This window comes from Gopherus evgoodei, chromosome 1, assembly GCF_007399415.2.
Source record: "Gopherus evgoodei ecotype Sinaloan lineage chromosome 1, rGopEvg1_v1.p, whole genome shotgun sequence".
NCBI classification, from domain to species: Eukaryota; Metazoa; Chordata; order Testudines; family Testudinidae; genus Gopherus; species Gopherus evgoodei.
In genome coordinates this window covers 11,784,944-11,801,759 of record NC_044322.1, presented here as the reverse complement: position 1 = coordinate 11,801,759, position 16,816 = coordinate 11,784,944, and the positions used below count along the sequence as shown (strand labels likewise).

The following is a 16,816-nucleotide window of genomic DNA, read 5'->3' as shown; positions in this document are numbered from 1 at the left end:
GTCAGAGGCTTAGGGGTAAGAGAGTGGCCCATTACAGACAGTTGACAAGAAGGTGCGAGTAACAGTAGGGAGAAATTAGTATTGGGGAAATTAAGTTTAGGTTAGTTAGGTTGTTTCCCCAATACTAATTTCTCTCTTATCATTTCAAAAGTTATTTTTCCTCCCTTGGTATCCCGCTGTTAATTGATTTATCTCGTTAGACTGACCTAACACTTGGTAAAGCAACCCCCATCCTTTCATGTATTTATACCTGCTCCTGTATTTTTCACTTCAGGCATCTGATGAAGTGGGTTCTAGCTCCCAAAAGCTTATGCTCAAATAAATTTGTTAGCCTCTAAGATGCCAGGTGCTACAAGGACTCCTCAGTTTTTTTTCTAACTTAATATATCTTTTTGGAAATGGGGCAACCAGACCAACATACATGTATTCAAGGTGTGGGTGTATCATGGATTTATATAGTGGTATTATAATATTTTCTGACTTCTCTATCCCTTCCCTAATGGTTCTTAACATTATCTTAGCCTTTTTGACTGCTGCTGCACACTGAGTGGATGTTTTCAGAGAACTATCCACGATGACTCTAAGATCTCTTTCTTGAGAAGTAACAGCTAATTTAGACCCCATCATTTTATATGTATAGTTGGGATTATGTTTTCCAATGTGCATTACTTTGCATTTATCAAAATTGAATTTTATCTGCCATTTTGTTGCCCAGTCACCCAGTTTTGCCAGCTCCCTTTGTAAATCTTCACAGTCAGCTTTCAACTGAACTATTTTAAGTAATTTTGTATCATCTGCAAACTGTGCCACCTCATTGTTTATCCCTTTTTCCAGATCATTTATCAATTTGTTGAACAGCACTGGTCCCAGCACAGATCCTTGAGGGACCCTGCTATTTATCTCTCTCCATTGTGAAAACTGACCATTTATTCCTATCCTTTGTTTCCTGTCTTTTAACCAGTTACTGATCCATAAGAGAACCTTCTCTCTCATCCCATGACTACTTACTTTGCTTAAGAGACTTTGGTGAGGGAACTTGTCAAAGGCTTTCTGGAAGTCCAAGTACGCTATATCCACTGGATCCCCCTTGTCCACATGTTTGTTGACCCCCTCATGAATTCTCATAGATTAGTGAGGCATGATTTCCCTTTACAAAAGCTTAACAAAGAGAAGGCTATGGAGTGACTTGATAGTCTATAAATATCTCCATGGGGAACAACTATTTAATAATGAGCTCTTCAAAGTTATACCACAGTCCAATGGCCGGAAGTTGAAGCTAGACAAATTCACTGGAAATAAGGTGTACATGTATAACAGTGAGAGTAACTAATCATTGGAGCAACTTGCCAAGGGTCATGATGGATTCTCCATCATGGACTATTTTTAAATCAAGACTGGATGTTCTTCTAAAAGATCTGCTCTAGGAATTGTTTTCAGGAAGTTCCATGGCTTGTATTATACAAGAGCTCAGACTAGGTGATCACAATGGTCCCTTCTGGCCTTGGAATCTATGAGTCTATAATTATTATTTGTATTATGCAGAGTCCCAAATTGAGATCAGGGCCCCATTGTACTAGGTGCTGTACACCATGAGAGGCAGTCTCTGCCTCACAATGCTTAAACTCTAAACAGCTAAGACAGACAAAAGATGGGAAGGGCACCAGAGAAGCAAAGTGACATGACCAAGGTCACACAGCAGATCAGTGGCAGAGTCGGGGTAGAATTCAGATTTTCCAATTCCCATTCTAGTATCCTATCTAATAGACCACGCTCACTCTACCATTCAGACTGAGCTGCTGTCTTCCTCATGCTGTGCCTGGCTGAGTTTATGAGACAGGCGTTACATATCCGCACCCCTCACAAGGGCCTTACGATGATACCCAAATTTACTCAGCACTTTGCTGTGTTCTTATACAGCTCACTTAGGTCAGAGAACTCAGATACCTAGAGGCTTGCCTCAAATTGGCCCCATCATCAGCTAAGGTAAATGGATGTCATCTCAGTGGAGCTATGCTGATTTACACCAGCTCAGGATCTGGCCCTGAAGCTTGGTAAACTAAACACCAACAACAAACCTATTACTAAGTTGTACTTGGTCAGGTCTGTTTTCACAAAGTAGTGCTGCAGTGACCTCACTGACAGTAAGAGAAAAGGCTTTGTCTTCAGTGAAATTCACCACTGTCTGTTTCTTTTGGTTTCCAAAGAATAATCCTGCCAGGACTGTGGAATCAGTGCCAGATTGTGAAGAGATTGAGTGTAGTCTGATAACGCATGGATACTAATGCAGTGAATAATAGAAAAGTTTCCAGACTATACAGGTTATACATCCAATACACAGACGCTTTGCACAATATGACAAACCTCAGGCTGGTTTAGCCTGAATTTCTGTGTCAGTTTCAGAAAAGTTTAGATAACACAACAGACTGAGACTAGACTTGGTTGCTGAAACAACACAGACCTTCAGGACTGTCACTGGTACACTGATTAATGTTCAAATGCAAAGCTACGAATGCAGCCAGTATCTCACCCTCCATAACCCAATGAAATCTCTCTCAAAACTGCCCTTCACTTCCATGATAAAGGCTCCTGTTCTTTACGGCCTGCGGCACACCCATGTGTAGCCATGCCCTGTGTAATTGTGGTATATGGGAAATTTTCCTATGGTGCTGCTGCCCAAGGCTCCAAGCAGCTGTGGCAATGAAGGACAATCCCATTGTGATGTTACGAGCACACACGGTGCTGTGACCAAATTGCGTTGTGATGGTGTTTGGCAACATTGTAGAGGATGTTCTATAGGCCAGGGCATGGGTTTGTGGGTTCATATCTTAGCTCTGCCCCCGACTCCTAGTGTGTTCATGTCCAAATCCATACTGCAATCCTCCCAACTCTGCTATAATTGGCTCCCAACGGTGAAAGCACCTCTCCAGACTGGCTGACACCCGGGCCTTTGTTGTGCTGAACCTCTGTTTATTATTATTGGTATTCCAGGAGGTCCTTGAGGCTCCAAGCAAGCCCAGAGCCTCAATGCACGTGGCACTGTACAAACACATAGAAAGAGAGAGTCCCTGTCCTGTAGAGCTTATAGTCTAAATAGACATGCCTGAGAAAGGGTAGGAGACAAGAAGGATCATTCTCCCCATTTTACAGATGGGGAACTGAGACACAGAAAAATCCAAGTGACTTGCTCAAAGTCACTCAGGGAGTCTGTGGCAGTTCTGGGAATCGACCCCAGTCACTGCCTTAGCTATGTCTCCTCCAGTGAGACTTTACTTTATAGTGTTCCACACCAAGGGTGGAGGGGAGGCTCACCTTTCTTTTCTCCCCTTTAACTACATCCACACCCTCCAAGGAGCGACCTTTCCTCTGGAGAAGTGGCCTTACCCTGTTCCTTTTGGAGTGTGGCAGGTCAGAGTCCCTAGAAGGCAGTAGGAGCAGCTCTGGAGGATTGACTGCCTTGCCTTTGCCCCTGGAGCTGTGTTTCCCCACCTCTCACCTTCCCAGATGGAGCTGGAAATCTGGGAAGCCGGTTCCACATTCCCTGTGCTGTACCACTGACCCACTGCCTCCTCGTGAGACTGCGGACCCATCTCGGACTCCTCAACTCCTCCCCCCACCCCAGGATAGGCCACTCAGCATCCCATTAGATGTGTTAAGGCTCTTCCAGCACATCACTGGAGTGTGAATTCCTCTGGCAGGGGAAACGCAATCAGTTCTGCTCTCTGCCAAGCTGCTAGGCCAATGACTGTGGGCTGAATGTGTTTAATGGGGTGTTAGTCCTTTTATGTGAAAGGGTTTGTCACAGACACAGGATGAAAATGGGGAGGGGGTATTGGTGGCAGCTGCTGCAAAGGAGATTCATGCAGACACAAAACCATTTACGTGCACATTAACTATGGAGCAGGGGGGCAGCACTCATGGTGAAAGCAGGCGGGATTTGGAGCCCCATTTCTTTCTCTTCACTGTAGTCTGCTCATATAGACCTGGGACTGTAGGGCTTGATTCTCTTCCCACCTATGCTAGGTTTTCCACTGGTTATCAGTCTATTAATGTCAGTGGAGTTGGTCCTGATTTTACACTGATATAAGATCAGACTTCAGCCCAGGGCATCTAGAGGTTGGAAATGACTTTACTAGGCCATACTAGGTCCATCTCCTTGCCAGTTCCCTATAGGCTGTTTTATTCCTCCTTTTATAGGATTCATTACATGCTGACAATGTGCTCAGCTCCCTATGAGACACGAACTTCAAGAGGGTCCTCAGACACATACACACAAGGTATTCTGCATTATGAAATCCATTGCCCGACAAAAGGGTGCAGGGGCCAAGGTGCCAGAACTGATTTAAAAGGTGCTGACATCCAATTCCCAAGACGTACATGGGCAGTGGTTCCGTTATGCAGCTGCTAATCAAGTCCAGCAGAGTGGTTGGGACACCAGCACCCTTTAAGGCTTTCATAGCACGATTCGGTCAACCGAATCTAACCCAGCCTTAAGCGTGACATACGCCACAGGCAGCGGCTTCCTGAACTCATACTGTATCTCCGACAACAAGCGGAGGGCCAAAATGGCATCTAATGTGGACTTGTTCCTCGTAAAGCCTGACTATTGGGGGCAATGCTTCCAATGTAGCAGGGGCTCCAAACACGTCAGCAGAACATGCACAAACCCCTTCCCTGGCATGGACAACAAGGAGATTGGCCTGTAGCTCTTACGTTCACCACACCACGTCTTTTCCTTCTAAATGATATCACAATACCATCCTTCTAGGTGGTTGGCAAGGTTCCAGTTCTCCACACCAGCCGAAAGATGGCCAGAAGTGACTCTGCTACTGCTTGCGCTAAAACAAAAAGGGGTGGGTGGGAACCAACTACAAAACTCCCACTGATTTTGATAGGGCCAGGATTATCCTTAAATCCCTTAGTTGCCTGCTGCAGCAGAATCATACACCTCTTATGTGCACCAACCACCGAGGGGACAAAGGCCCATGCCCTAATCCAGGGGTGGCCAACCTGAGCCTGAGAAAGAGCCAGAATTTACAAATGTACATTGCCAAAGAGCCACAGTAATACGTCAGCAGCCCCCCGTCAGCTCTTTCCCTCCCCCCCCCAGTGCCACCCGCCCACCGGCAGCCCCACCGATCAGTGCCTCCCCCTCTCTCCCCACACCTCTCGATCAGCTGTTTTGTGGCATGCAGGAGGCTCTGGGGAAGAGGGGGAGGAGCGAGGGTACAGCAGGCTCAGGGGAGGGGGCGGGAAGGGGTGGAGTGGGGGCAGGGCCTGTGGCACAGCCAGGGTTGAGCAGTGAGCAGCCCCCGGCCCATTGGAAAGTTGGTGCCTAATAGTTCCAGCCCTGGAGTCGATGCCTGTACAAGGAGCCATATATTAACGTCTGAAGAGCCACATGTGGTTCTGGAGCCACAGATTGGCCACCCCTGCTCTAGTCCTAAAGTGGGTTACACTCCCAGTGGTACGGGCAGGCAGGACACTCAAGCCCTGAATGCAGCGAAGGCCATGCTGGCAATTCTGACGACCACGTGTATGGGTGGAATCAGTGCCTGGATCAGGCGGACCCATTCATCTAACTATGTTCTGCCCCCTAAGCAGAGCACATGCTCTCCTCTCTGCTCAGATTTGTTTCCCTGTAATGGCCATAACCATGGCCTTCTTATCAGCCATTGCTGTGACTGAATAATTATCAGTGAATTCCTTGCCTCACCAGTAAAAGGCAGTTTGAATGCCCTGCTTAGATGCTATCAGCATCTCTTTGCTGCAGTTTCCCCCTTCGTGTCAACTAGGATACGGGCAGGGAAGGCAATGTACTACACTGCATGTGCCAGGGCAAGCTATTACCTACCTCCTGTTCAGAATGGGAAGTGTACACTTGCATTAACCCCTCCATCACTAAGGATAAGTGTGCTTCAGCTGGCTCCTCCTGCCTCCTTTGCCCATACTCTCACCACAAACACCCTGATTCTCTCCTAAACTGCCTATCCAAGAGACGCACCCTCTCCTGCAAACATTCTTTCCTGGGCCACTGTCTCCTTCCTCTTAGCCTCCAAGTATCTGCTTCTTGCACCCACTCTTGACGGACATCTTCCTACAGAATCAAGCTCCACCTCCCTACTTCCCTGTTGCACAGTTCACAATCTGATTTTCTGGTTGGTAACAGGTCACATGGGGAGCACACCAAGGAGGTCCCTGGCAGAGAGGAGGCCAGATTCTTGACACAGTCTACTTACTCGCTACCAGGAATCTTCCTCGTTCACTCAGTCAAGCATGCCTCATAAAAATCTTTTCCTGTCTGTGGATAAAGCACCCCCCAGCCTTGTGCACTCAGCCCATAAAACCAACGGAGCTTCTACTTTCTGAGGATCTGGCCTCAAACTCATAAAACAGCCAGTTTCCAAGTATCATCCATCTGGAAACTGGACAGTTCTCTGAGGGATAACATGTCCTTGCTCTATTAAGAGGTTCAGTAGAATCCTCTTATAATAGGCACAGATGGGTCTTCATGTAATAATTAAGTAATCGTCCTGATGATCAGAGGCTGAGATGAATACATTGTGCTGGGAGGTCTCTTATTTTTTTCTTTTTTCATGAATTGCCTTGAAAAGAAGTAAGGTATGAGGAATCAAAATATTTTAAAATGATCTAAAGGCCATTAAACAGCCATAATTTAGTAGAGAAGATGCCTGATATGAACAAAGGACCACACAGTGGAAGTTTATACCACACAAACATCATTTTATAGCTGTTAAGCTACTGGCCCTACTTCACCATTTAAATACAAAACAAAACAACTATTGAACAAATTTAACCCTTGGATCAAGCTACATGGGAGTGAAATGAGTGGCTCTGGTATAGCTAGGGAAATAGAAGTACACAAAGGTTTCACACACGCTGGAAATAGAGGGGACCAGAAATAAGCAAAAACTGGAAACTGAAAACCAAACTGGGAACAGGGAATGTTTTTAATGAGAGACAGTGTGGGCTAGTGGCGAGAGCACAAAACTGGGATTTTAAAGGGCTGCATTCTTCTCCTGGCTCTTTCAGGGTCCTGCTGTGTTCCCATCTTTTATGCTCTATAGATGTTTATACTGCACTCATTGCTGTAGTATTTGAGCTCATTCCAGTTGTGCATTGAGCAACGTGACAATGACTCTGTCACCTGTCATTTGTTCTCTCATCCTCTCTCCTGGATGTTGTTTTGGTAGGGACTTGTGTTTAAATGTACATGTTGCTATGTATCCATATGAGAGAAGGCAAGGTCAAAGAGGCACACCTTGGACTTGGAGCAAAAAGTAGCGCAGGTGAGGAAGGTCCTTAGCTTGTGGGGGAATTTGGTCCACAGTTACAGACGGTCCCCTGAAGAAGCTCTAGCTCCTGCACAGATGAGCTTTATTCTTATCGTAGAGTGTCACAACCCAGAGGTCTTGAACACAGCCATGGGCCCAGCCCATTCCAATCCGCCGCCCTCCTAGCAATACTTAGCTGAGACCCAGGAAGCCCAGCCCCTGTGTGAGGCTCCGCCCCGAGGTCTGATTGGCAGAGGCCCAGAGTGGCCCATTGGCCCTACTGAAACCAGCAGCAGGAAAAGTGAACAATTGGGCTTCACTCTGTTGTGGAGTGTTTGCATGCGTCTTGTGCTTCCTGCTCCACCTGCTATCTGCTCCCTGCTCCTGCTTCCCTGGTTTGAATTCCTGGCATTTTGACCCAGATTGACTTCTGGTTCCCCAGTTTGTCTCCAGCCTCGGACCCCCTGGTATCCTGACCCATCCTCTCTCTAGTTCCTATCTCCGGTTTCTCTCCTGCTATCCCAGCCCAGCTGACTCTTGACTCCTGTCCTGTCACTGAGGACTCTGGCTCTGAATACTAGGTCTAGCCACCCATGACCTGGCTGTGACAGAGTTCCATTGTACCAGAGAGGCCAAGTTGTCAACCTGGTCTTTATCCTAGAGCTTTGGGCAAGTCACTTCATCCCACTCTTTCCCTTCCCATCTCTCCCAGACACTATGAAGTTGGGGTGCTCTAAGAAAACCTAAGGTATCTAAATCTGAATGGTAATAACCTCCAGCCCCATGAAACAACCGGATAAATTCACTGCTCAGCACACTGGGCCAAACCCATAAAGGCAGCATATGATACTGCTCTTATATCACTTCAGAGAGGCTTCGTTCAAGCAGGCTACATTACAACAGTGAAATACTCAAAGCAAAGGCCCTCTCCTAGAAAATACAGTCTGAATGATCACATGGTGGAAATAGATACTGAAGCCACAAGACACAATGGAAACTCAAGATATAACTTTGTAAAGAATGTAATGCGGGAGAAATTGAAACAGACGTTCATTGACTTTGTTGTACAAAATTCAAAGAAGTAGGAGAAAAATCCCTCCTCCGCCTATCAGAAAGACAGGCAGGCAGAAAAACTGCATCACCTCTGCCAGCTATGAACACTTCACTCACGATGGACGCAATGGGCAAAATTCAGAGTCCAAGGGCTTGATCCAGCTCCATTGAAGTTAATGGAAAAACTCACCCCCAAGTTCAAAGGGAATTAAATCAAGCCTGAAATAAACATAAAGGAACCTCTCTTGCATCCCCTCTGCATTTGGCCCATTATCCATCTAGCCTGATCCCATTAAGCCAATGGAATGGCTCCCATTGGCATTCAGTGGGGTTTAGATCAGACTCTAAAGTATCAAAGCCTTTGCTTTTATGTATCAGAGGGGTAGCCGTGTTAGTCTGGATCTGTAAAAGCAGCAAAGAATCCTGTGGCACCTTATAGATTAACAGACGTTTTGGAGCATGAGTTTTTGTGGGTGAATACCCACTTCCTCAGATCATGTATCTGAGGAAGTGGGTATTCACCCACGAAAGCTCATGCTCCAAAACGTCTGTTAATCTATAAGGTGCCACAGGATTCTTTGCTGCTTTTGCTTTTATGATACTTCAATGCAGGCATCATTTCCCCTTCCAAGGACAATTGACACAAGGCATTAGTTCCCGCTAGACCTGTAAAATCTGATAAATTGCTCTTTAGCTGGTGGGGACACAATGTAACTTAAAGGAATTTGACTAGTGTAGTACTAGGAGTGTAGTAGCCATGGTGATGAGCATTATGAATGCCGAGCTAGATTAGGTTACACAGAAATTGCAAACTGCTCCTTCTGTAAAAATATCAACAGACATGAAGAGGAGCTCTATGTAAGCACAAAAGCTTGTCTCTTTCACCAACAGTGGTTGGTCTGATAAAAGATAGTACCTCACCCACCTTGTCTCTCTAATATCCTGGAACTGATGTGGCTACAACAACACTACAGTAAACTGATTTGTAAGGAAATCAATGAAATTCACATGCAGGAGCATGTTCTCTTTGTATGAGTAGATACCAGGTTTTACCAACAATCTGAGGTTGTGTTCAAATTGACTACAGCTTTGAATGGGTTTGTCCGTTGATAAGATACAGAACAAAGTAGTGCAGAAGATGTAATGGGTTTGATGTCAGTGATGATGAGAAAGTCTCTTTCTCGTGCTGCCGTATCTCATGCTAGTTGGTGTTTTTAATTAAAGACTCAGCTCCTGGAGTCAGATGATTATGTGAGAATTTCACCTTTCTTCTTCTTCAAGAACCCCAAATGTACTGGATGTTTTTCAAATCTTTTAAAAAAGAATGTCATGGTTTGAGGGGGCTGACTCATGATTTTTGAAAGCTTAGGGTACACCCGGATTCTAGACTTAGCTCTGCTGCAGGCACCTTGCCTCTCTCTTCTGTTTCTCCATGTACTACACAGGGATAATAGTGTCCCAGTATAGTGGTGTGAGACCTATGGCTCTTCAGTGCTAAGTATTATTACCCGGAAGCTAACGGTGGTTCTCTTCATGGAGCTAAGCTAAAGGGGTAAATGTTTGTAACTATAGAAAGCTGTTGTGAAGGACAGTAGTGTGCGGTTTTGTTATTGTAGAACCACAGAAATAGGAGATAAAAAAAGAGCTATTAGTTTTTTTTCTGTAATGGTTGCAGATGGGGCGTGCACCCACACCTCTATATATTTAGTTCCTCTAATAGCAGTCCTGGCAAAGCAAAGGTTGTGGTTGTTTCCCAAGCTGAATTGAAATCTGAAAGCCAGCCCGGCAAGTTGTATTGCTGAACAATTCACTGCTCCACTGCATTTGTAAGATTGTACTGTGCCTGGTTTCCTGGCATCGACAGCCAGTTTGAGAATTAGCGCAAAACTAATTAGATTACACATCTTGGAGAAGCAAACAAAGGCTATTTATAAGGCTTTATAAGAAGAAAAGTGGAAATCTGATTGTTCAGAGAAATGACTGCAGAGGTTTTTCTTTCTTAATTGGGTCACTGAATTCTCACAGAGCTAGTCTAAATACCAGAACAGGCCTTCCAGAATGCACTACAACAGTGACCAGAGTGAAGTGGACACAATAAGTACTATTCTGAGATGCACAGTGTGTACGTGCACCACTGTCCTCTACTGGATGAAATCAGCACTGCAGAGTCCTGTACTGCTATAATAGCTAAGGAAGATCCTCCTTGCTTCTCATAGACAAGGTCAGAAGGGACCATTATGATCATCTAGTCTGACCTCCTGCCCAATGCAGGCCACAGAATCTCACCCACCCACTCCTGTATCACACCTGTGTTCGAGCCACTTAAGTCCTCAAATCATGGTTTAAAGACCTCAAGGGTGCAGAGAATCCTCCAGCAAGTGACCCGTGCCCCATGCTGCAGAGGAAGGCTGGAGAAGAAAATCTGAATTCTATACCAGCTGATGCTATCAGTTTTTAAGTCATTGCATGATAAGGGCTGGCTCAAGGCACATCTCCTGTAACTGACATCATCTCCAGTATACTGAGTGATGTTTTTGCCTTATTATTAATTATGATTATTTATTTATAGCTACAGTACAATCATTATTCATGATTCATTACCAACAAAGACAAGACTAGATCCCTGGCCTGAATTGCTTCCAATATAAGTGACATGGACACAACTTTCTTGTCAGTGGGGTGTTGATAAATGAAAGCTGATGTAATTCAAGTGTGAAGTATTATTATTTATTATGAGTACACAGCCATGTAAGGTTGTGGCCATGGTTTCCTTTTTCTGAGATAACACGACAGCTGCCAAAGCAAATACCATTCCAGACTGGTTTTCAATGTCTCTCTCCTGTTTTCTCATGATGCTGTACCAGTTCTGCCCTGGCAGTATTTAGGGTCCAGCATGATTAGGTTCCTCTGCCGTTCTAAGACAGACAGAATGTATACAACCTAGTGCCTGCCCTCCAATTAAAACTTCTGCACACTATAGTCACCCTCATCATTAATAGGGCTACGTAGCCTACTACAGGTCCCAGCAAGTGATGTTCCATCTCAATAGGTCACTCAGACCAGAAGCATTGCATGATCAGAGCTGTAGTTTCCATCCCTGTATTAAAGATGATGGTGGCTGCAATCTTCTCCATGTTATGGAAATTAGGTTCAACCTTTGGGCTCCTGGCAAGCCACCAAAGCGTCCCTCGGTTGGACAAGTTTTGGGTACCGAGGAGGTCAAATTTATTTGAAACCTTTAGAGCCAGATTCTGCCACCCATTACACATGGTAATTAATATCTTACCTCAGGCCCCGGGCTAGGCCCTTGGTGCTGGAGGACTTAGTTCAGTCCATGCAGATGATGCATTGTGTCTGCAGCATGGCCAATCCCAAGCATTCAAAAATCATGAGATTGTCTTAAAATTATGTGTTTTTTTAAATAATAAATTTGGGATTCTTTTTATTTGCCTGTTGGTTTCTGAGCCACTAAGGCTCACATTTTCAAGCTTTTCTCCATAACCATGAGGGCTAAAAATTAACTTTTTTAAAAAATGAGAGCTGAGATTACCATGACTCCAAGAGCACTCCAAGAGCTGGGGCTTTTAAAAAGGCACTAAATATCACAAAGCAGCAGAGGGGCTGTCCAGAATGCATGTGGTCATAGGCTTTGTTATGTGTGTGCGCCTACATTTTTTTTTTTTAGCCTGTTAAACAAAATATTTTGGGTGAGTTTGTGTTCACTGCCTGTGGTTTTTATAGATAAAACTGACATTTATTCAACAAAAAAGCATGTGAACCTCAGGAACAAAATGAAAACAGTTCTACTTAGCTTGGCAAATGGTCAGCAAGCTATCTGCAATAAACCATTTATCAACAAATGCAGCTTTGTCAATGCAATGCAAGTTTGACACCGAGTTTATCTCTCACAAACACATTTGTTCTCCTTCATGCATGTACGATGTAAATGGTTTTAATGTAACTGATTGAAGAGGAAGGGATAGATCTTCAGGTGGTGTAAACTCACAGAGTTCCAATGACGTCAAGGGAGCTGCATCAGTTTATACCAGTCAAGAATCTGGCCCTGCATTTTCCTACACGCATGGATACTAACAGAGACAGGTGTCAGATGTGTACCTGCAGAGGAAGAACACACTCATAAAAGGTTTAATAAAGATTTGTTACAAAACAGAATTCACAGCTGGTTAAGTCTCTGAAGCTCCCAAGGAAGCATGGTCCCAAACTAGGACCATGGATCCAAACACCTCTGAATCTTAGGGAAGTTCAGACTTAGAGCCTGGATCCTCTCCTGCACCACAATCCACTCAGTGTAAGAGAGGGGGCAGGGGACCATCACTCAGCTGGTTATGGCTCCCTGATTTTCTGGGACAATCCACACAAGTCCCAGGCTAGGTTACGGCAGTCTATGACCTACTCTAACCTATGTCAGGGGGGCAACGGTCTAGCTGGGGATGCTGAAGCATACCATGCGTTAATCAGATACATGCCCCCCTCCTCAATATGCCCATGCACTGGAGCTGGCTGAGAGCTCCCCCCATGCAACAAAAGTTCTCGGCTGTCCAGATCCAGCCAGAGCAGCACAAAGGGTTCAGAGCAGGGGAGAGAAGCCTGACCGAGATCTGAACTCCACAGCTGGATCGCATGTCTGTAATATACTAAATCAAAATCCTCCATCTGCCCTGGATCTGGAGTCCGACATTGCAGCTTGGGCCCAATTCTGCTTCCAAGCATGGTGATTACACACAGGGGCCAGATCCTGAATGGTGCTGAGCATCTACCAGTGCTGATTGACTCCTTGAGAGCTGAGTTCACCACATTGTAAGATCATAATATACAATCTTAAGGAGTAGCCAGAAATCAATTATTTCCTCTCCTGAAGTGCTTTCCATACTGTTGTGCCATTTTATAATAGCAACAGAATACAGATGTATGTGGGGATAGCACTGGACAAACTTCAGAAGGTCTATCTCTGGATGAAATTATGTGTTATGTAGGTCAGACTAGAGGATCACAATCATCCTATCTGGATTTAAATTCTGTTAATCATAATATTTAGCACTTATTTTGTGTGTTCAAAAAGTGACATACAAACATAAGCAAATCCACTTTCCCAGAACTCCTGTGAGCTGGATAAAGCAGGATTATTTGCCTCACATAGAATGGGAAAACTGAGGCACAGAGCAGGTAAGTGACCTGCCCAAGACCACAGAGGCAATCTGTCACAATCAGGATTTGGACTTAGGAGTCCTCAAACTGAGCTGCAGCCATGAGATCACTCTGCTTCTTGTGGATTTTATTTAGCTCGGATGAGCACTCGGTGCTTAAAGGACCTCTATACAAACCTACAGTGTCTGCAAAATTGGGCTGGAAATGGATGAGCTCTTGCTGGGCTGGGGGACTTCCGTACCACATCCCCATAAAGACTATTGTTTAGAGCCACAATTTAGCCCTATTAGAAAATGCTAAATATAAGTAATCCTGCTAGGCATCCCCCAAGCCCAGGCAACAGGCTGAACACCGGTCTCTTCTGAGCATGTTTCACAAGATTGCTTCAGAGCTAACGTGACAGCCCAGTTTTGTTTTGAGTTTTTTAAATTCCAGCTCAGGTCACAGATTAATTCCTGCTCTCTGCCTCCAGCAGCTGGGCCAATATGCATTCTGCGAACACATGTGCTTCTTGGCAAAAGGCATATGATCTGAAGACCAGCCCTTCAAGCATGTCTCACTCAGCCAGCACTTTCCTACGTACAAAACAGGTGTTTGCTTATGGGAGGAAAATATTGGGGGCACCAAAACGTTCATTACATGAGCAATCGGGGAGTCATGAGTCACATTTATTTTCCAGTTTGCCTAGGGCACCATAAACCCCCAGAGGCTGTTCACGGGGGTAGCCTTGACAGGGATGGTTCTTTGAGACCAAACAACATTTTCTTTGCTACGGAATTTGATATATTTCAGGAAACGGAAGATTTTGCAAACAAGTGAAGCTTGGATTCTCCACAAATCTTCCTGGCACAATTCCCAATATTAAAAAACAGCAGCTTCACATTGGCTTTGTTTGCCTCTCAAATACTGCATTTAAACACGCATGGGATAGGCAGCTCTCTGACACATACCCTGCTACTGTAAAGCCTCGATAGAATGCCTCTCGGGGATGTCTAGGAAAGGCAGCCTCCCTGGGGCATTGTGTCCAAAGCGGATGCGGTGCTTTTGCATTACTGAAATGTATTTCATTGTGATGATTGCTGCTAACATCTTCCTGCAGATCACTTGGCACTGAGAGTGTGACTACGTTGCAATCACAGGGTGTGAGTGCAGCTTGTGTAGATGTACCCTAACTAGCTTCAATCTAGCTAGTGTGGGCAGCGGAGCAGTGCAGCTGTGGTACCACAGACTTCAGTGCAGGCTAGCACCAAGTAACTACCTAGGGTTCATGATTGCAGTGTAGACATACCCAGAGAGAGACAAGACATTCATGGGACACTCAGCTGAATATAGCAGTGTGATCGAGGACTTCCTAAATTCTAGTCCTGACTTGGAAACTTTCCGTGGTCTTCGGCAAGTCACTTGGGGCCCCTTTGTGTGATGTGGTAGGCAGGACCTCTCAGGATCAACCCATAACCACTCTGTCAGATAACTTACGTCTCCCAGTTCATTCACACTGCCTGCCCAATGCTGCCATATGTTCCCCGGTGCAGTTTTAAGTGATTTGTGTAATGGGGAATGCTGGCCAGTGGGGATCTCTGTATTTTCAGAGAGGTAAGACTGTTTCTCTTTGGTCCTCAGGCATGGAAGAAACGTTGGTTCATCTTGCGCAGCGGTCGGATGAGCGGTGACCCGGATGTCCTGGAGTACTACAAGAATGACCACTCCAAGAAGCCTCTGCGTGTGATCAACCTCAACTTCTGTGAGCAGGTGGATGCAGGGCTGACCTTCAACAAGAAGGAGCTGCAAGACAGCTACGTCTTTGACATCAAGACCAGCGACAGGACTTTCTACCTGGTGGCCGAGACGGAGGAGGACATGAACAAGTGGGTTCGCAGTATCTGCCAGATCTGTGGCTTCAACCAGTCTGAGGAGAACGCAGGTACAGTGAGAGTTCTGTCTGGAATATGAAACATGGCCTCACGTGTCAGACTGTGCTCTAGAAAGGAGGCTAGACCCCAACTCTTCCCCTTGGGAATCCAGCTTCTCTGTTAGATTGGAGTGTGAGTTAGAGGGCTTGAGCCCTGTTTCTGTTCCCACTGATGTCAATGGGAGCAGGAATGGGCCTTTTAATTTCTAAATGGGAAGTTTTCTCCAGTGTTTCCCACCCAGGAGTTCCAGATTCCTCCCAGCCTTCCAGCACTTCTCCGATTTCCACAGCATTGCAGCAGGCTCTGATCCTGCCTGCTCCCTCATTAATTCTCACTGTAGCTTTCTGTCTTCCATCCTTTTCCCAACACGGAAGCTCGTTCAGCTTGCCATTTCCAGGAGCTGATGTTGATCATTTCTTCAGTGGCATAGTAATGGATGGTCTTGTAGTTAAAGGCACTGACTTGGGATTCTTGAGATTGAAGTGCTCTGCCACAGGCTTCCCGGTGACCTTAGGTGAGTCACTGAATCACTCTCCATGCTTCAGTTCCCCATCAGAGAGGCACTTCCATACCAAGGTGATGAGTGACCTTATAAAACCATAGATAGGTAGGATGTAATGGAGAGCATGGTTTTGAGATGTCAGGGAGGTTTAATGGGCTAAGTCAGATGAGATGTAACGTACAGATAGTTCAGAATGGCATGCAGTAGAGCACACCATTCATAAGATTTTTTTCTTTCCCATCTTTTTACCTCTCTGTCCAAGGTTTGGGCCTTCTCAGGTATATTTTCTACATCCCCAGTTGTTGTCAGCAGTCTCTTCAAGGGCTTTGGGCGTTGGCAGTGGGACATCCTCTCCTTCAAAGGTTTTGTTTAGCTGATTGACATGGGTGGGATCAAATGGAGGAGACAGGCTAATGGGGGAAGATTCTAGAAGACACATTGTATCCTGGCCACATCACAGAACCACCTCTGCAGTTGGCAGGCTTAGCCAAGGAGTGATTGGGTCAAGAGGAATCAGTTACCTATCCATCCCTAAACATGGTCCCTGTTGGACCCAGGTGAGACACTGGCAGCAGTTCTGATGGTGTTCTGTGTAATAGGAGTCACATTTGATTCACCAGCACTAAAGGCATCCTCAGCTGCACACAATACTGTTGTTTTCTGGTTTGTGCCGGTGTTGCCCAGAGGGTCTACACAGACCTGCAGTGACAGCACAGCTCCTGTCAGTGCTCCCCACATGCTCTGGCTGAGCAGGGATGTTTCTTTTCAATGTCACACCATACAACATTTGTAGCGTGGTGAAAAGATGCCACAAAGCCCTTCAGGTTCCCTACAATGCAGGCAGCTAAAAGGGCTGTGGAAGAAAGGCAGTGCCGTCTGGAAAGGGGCACAGG

At 45.6% G+C, this 16,816-nt stretch overlaps 1 protein-coding gene across 3 annotated transcripts in view; it reads left to right on the top strand.

Moving 5' to 3' along the window:
• Positions 1 to 16,816, top strand: part of GAB2 (GRB2 associated binding protein 2) — a 188,594-nt gene that overhangs the window by 93,368 nt on the left and 78,410 nt on the right. For all 3 annotated transcript variants that reach the window (XM_030558261.1, XM_030558281.1, XM_030558270.1), the window contains exon 2: positions 15,132 to 15,432. In XM_030558261.1, coding sequence (XP_030414121.1) covers positions 15,132 to 15,432 — 301 coding nt within the window. The remainder of the gene's footprint in view (positions 1 to 15,131; positions 15,433 to 16,816) is intronic.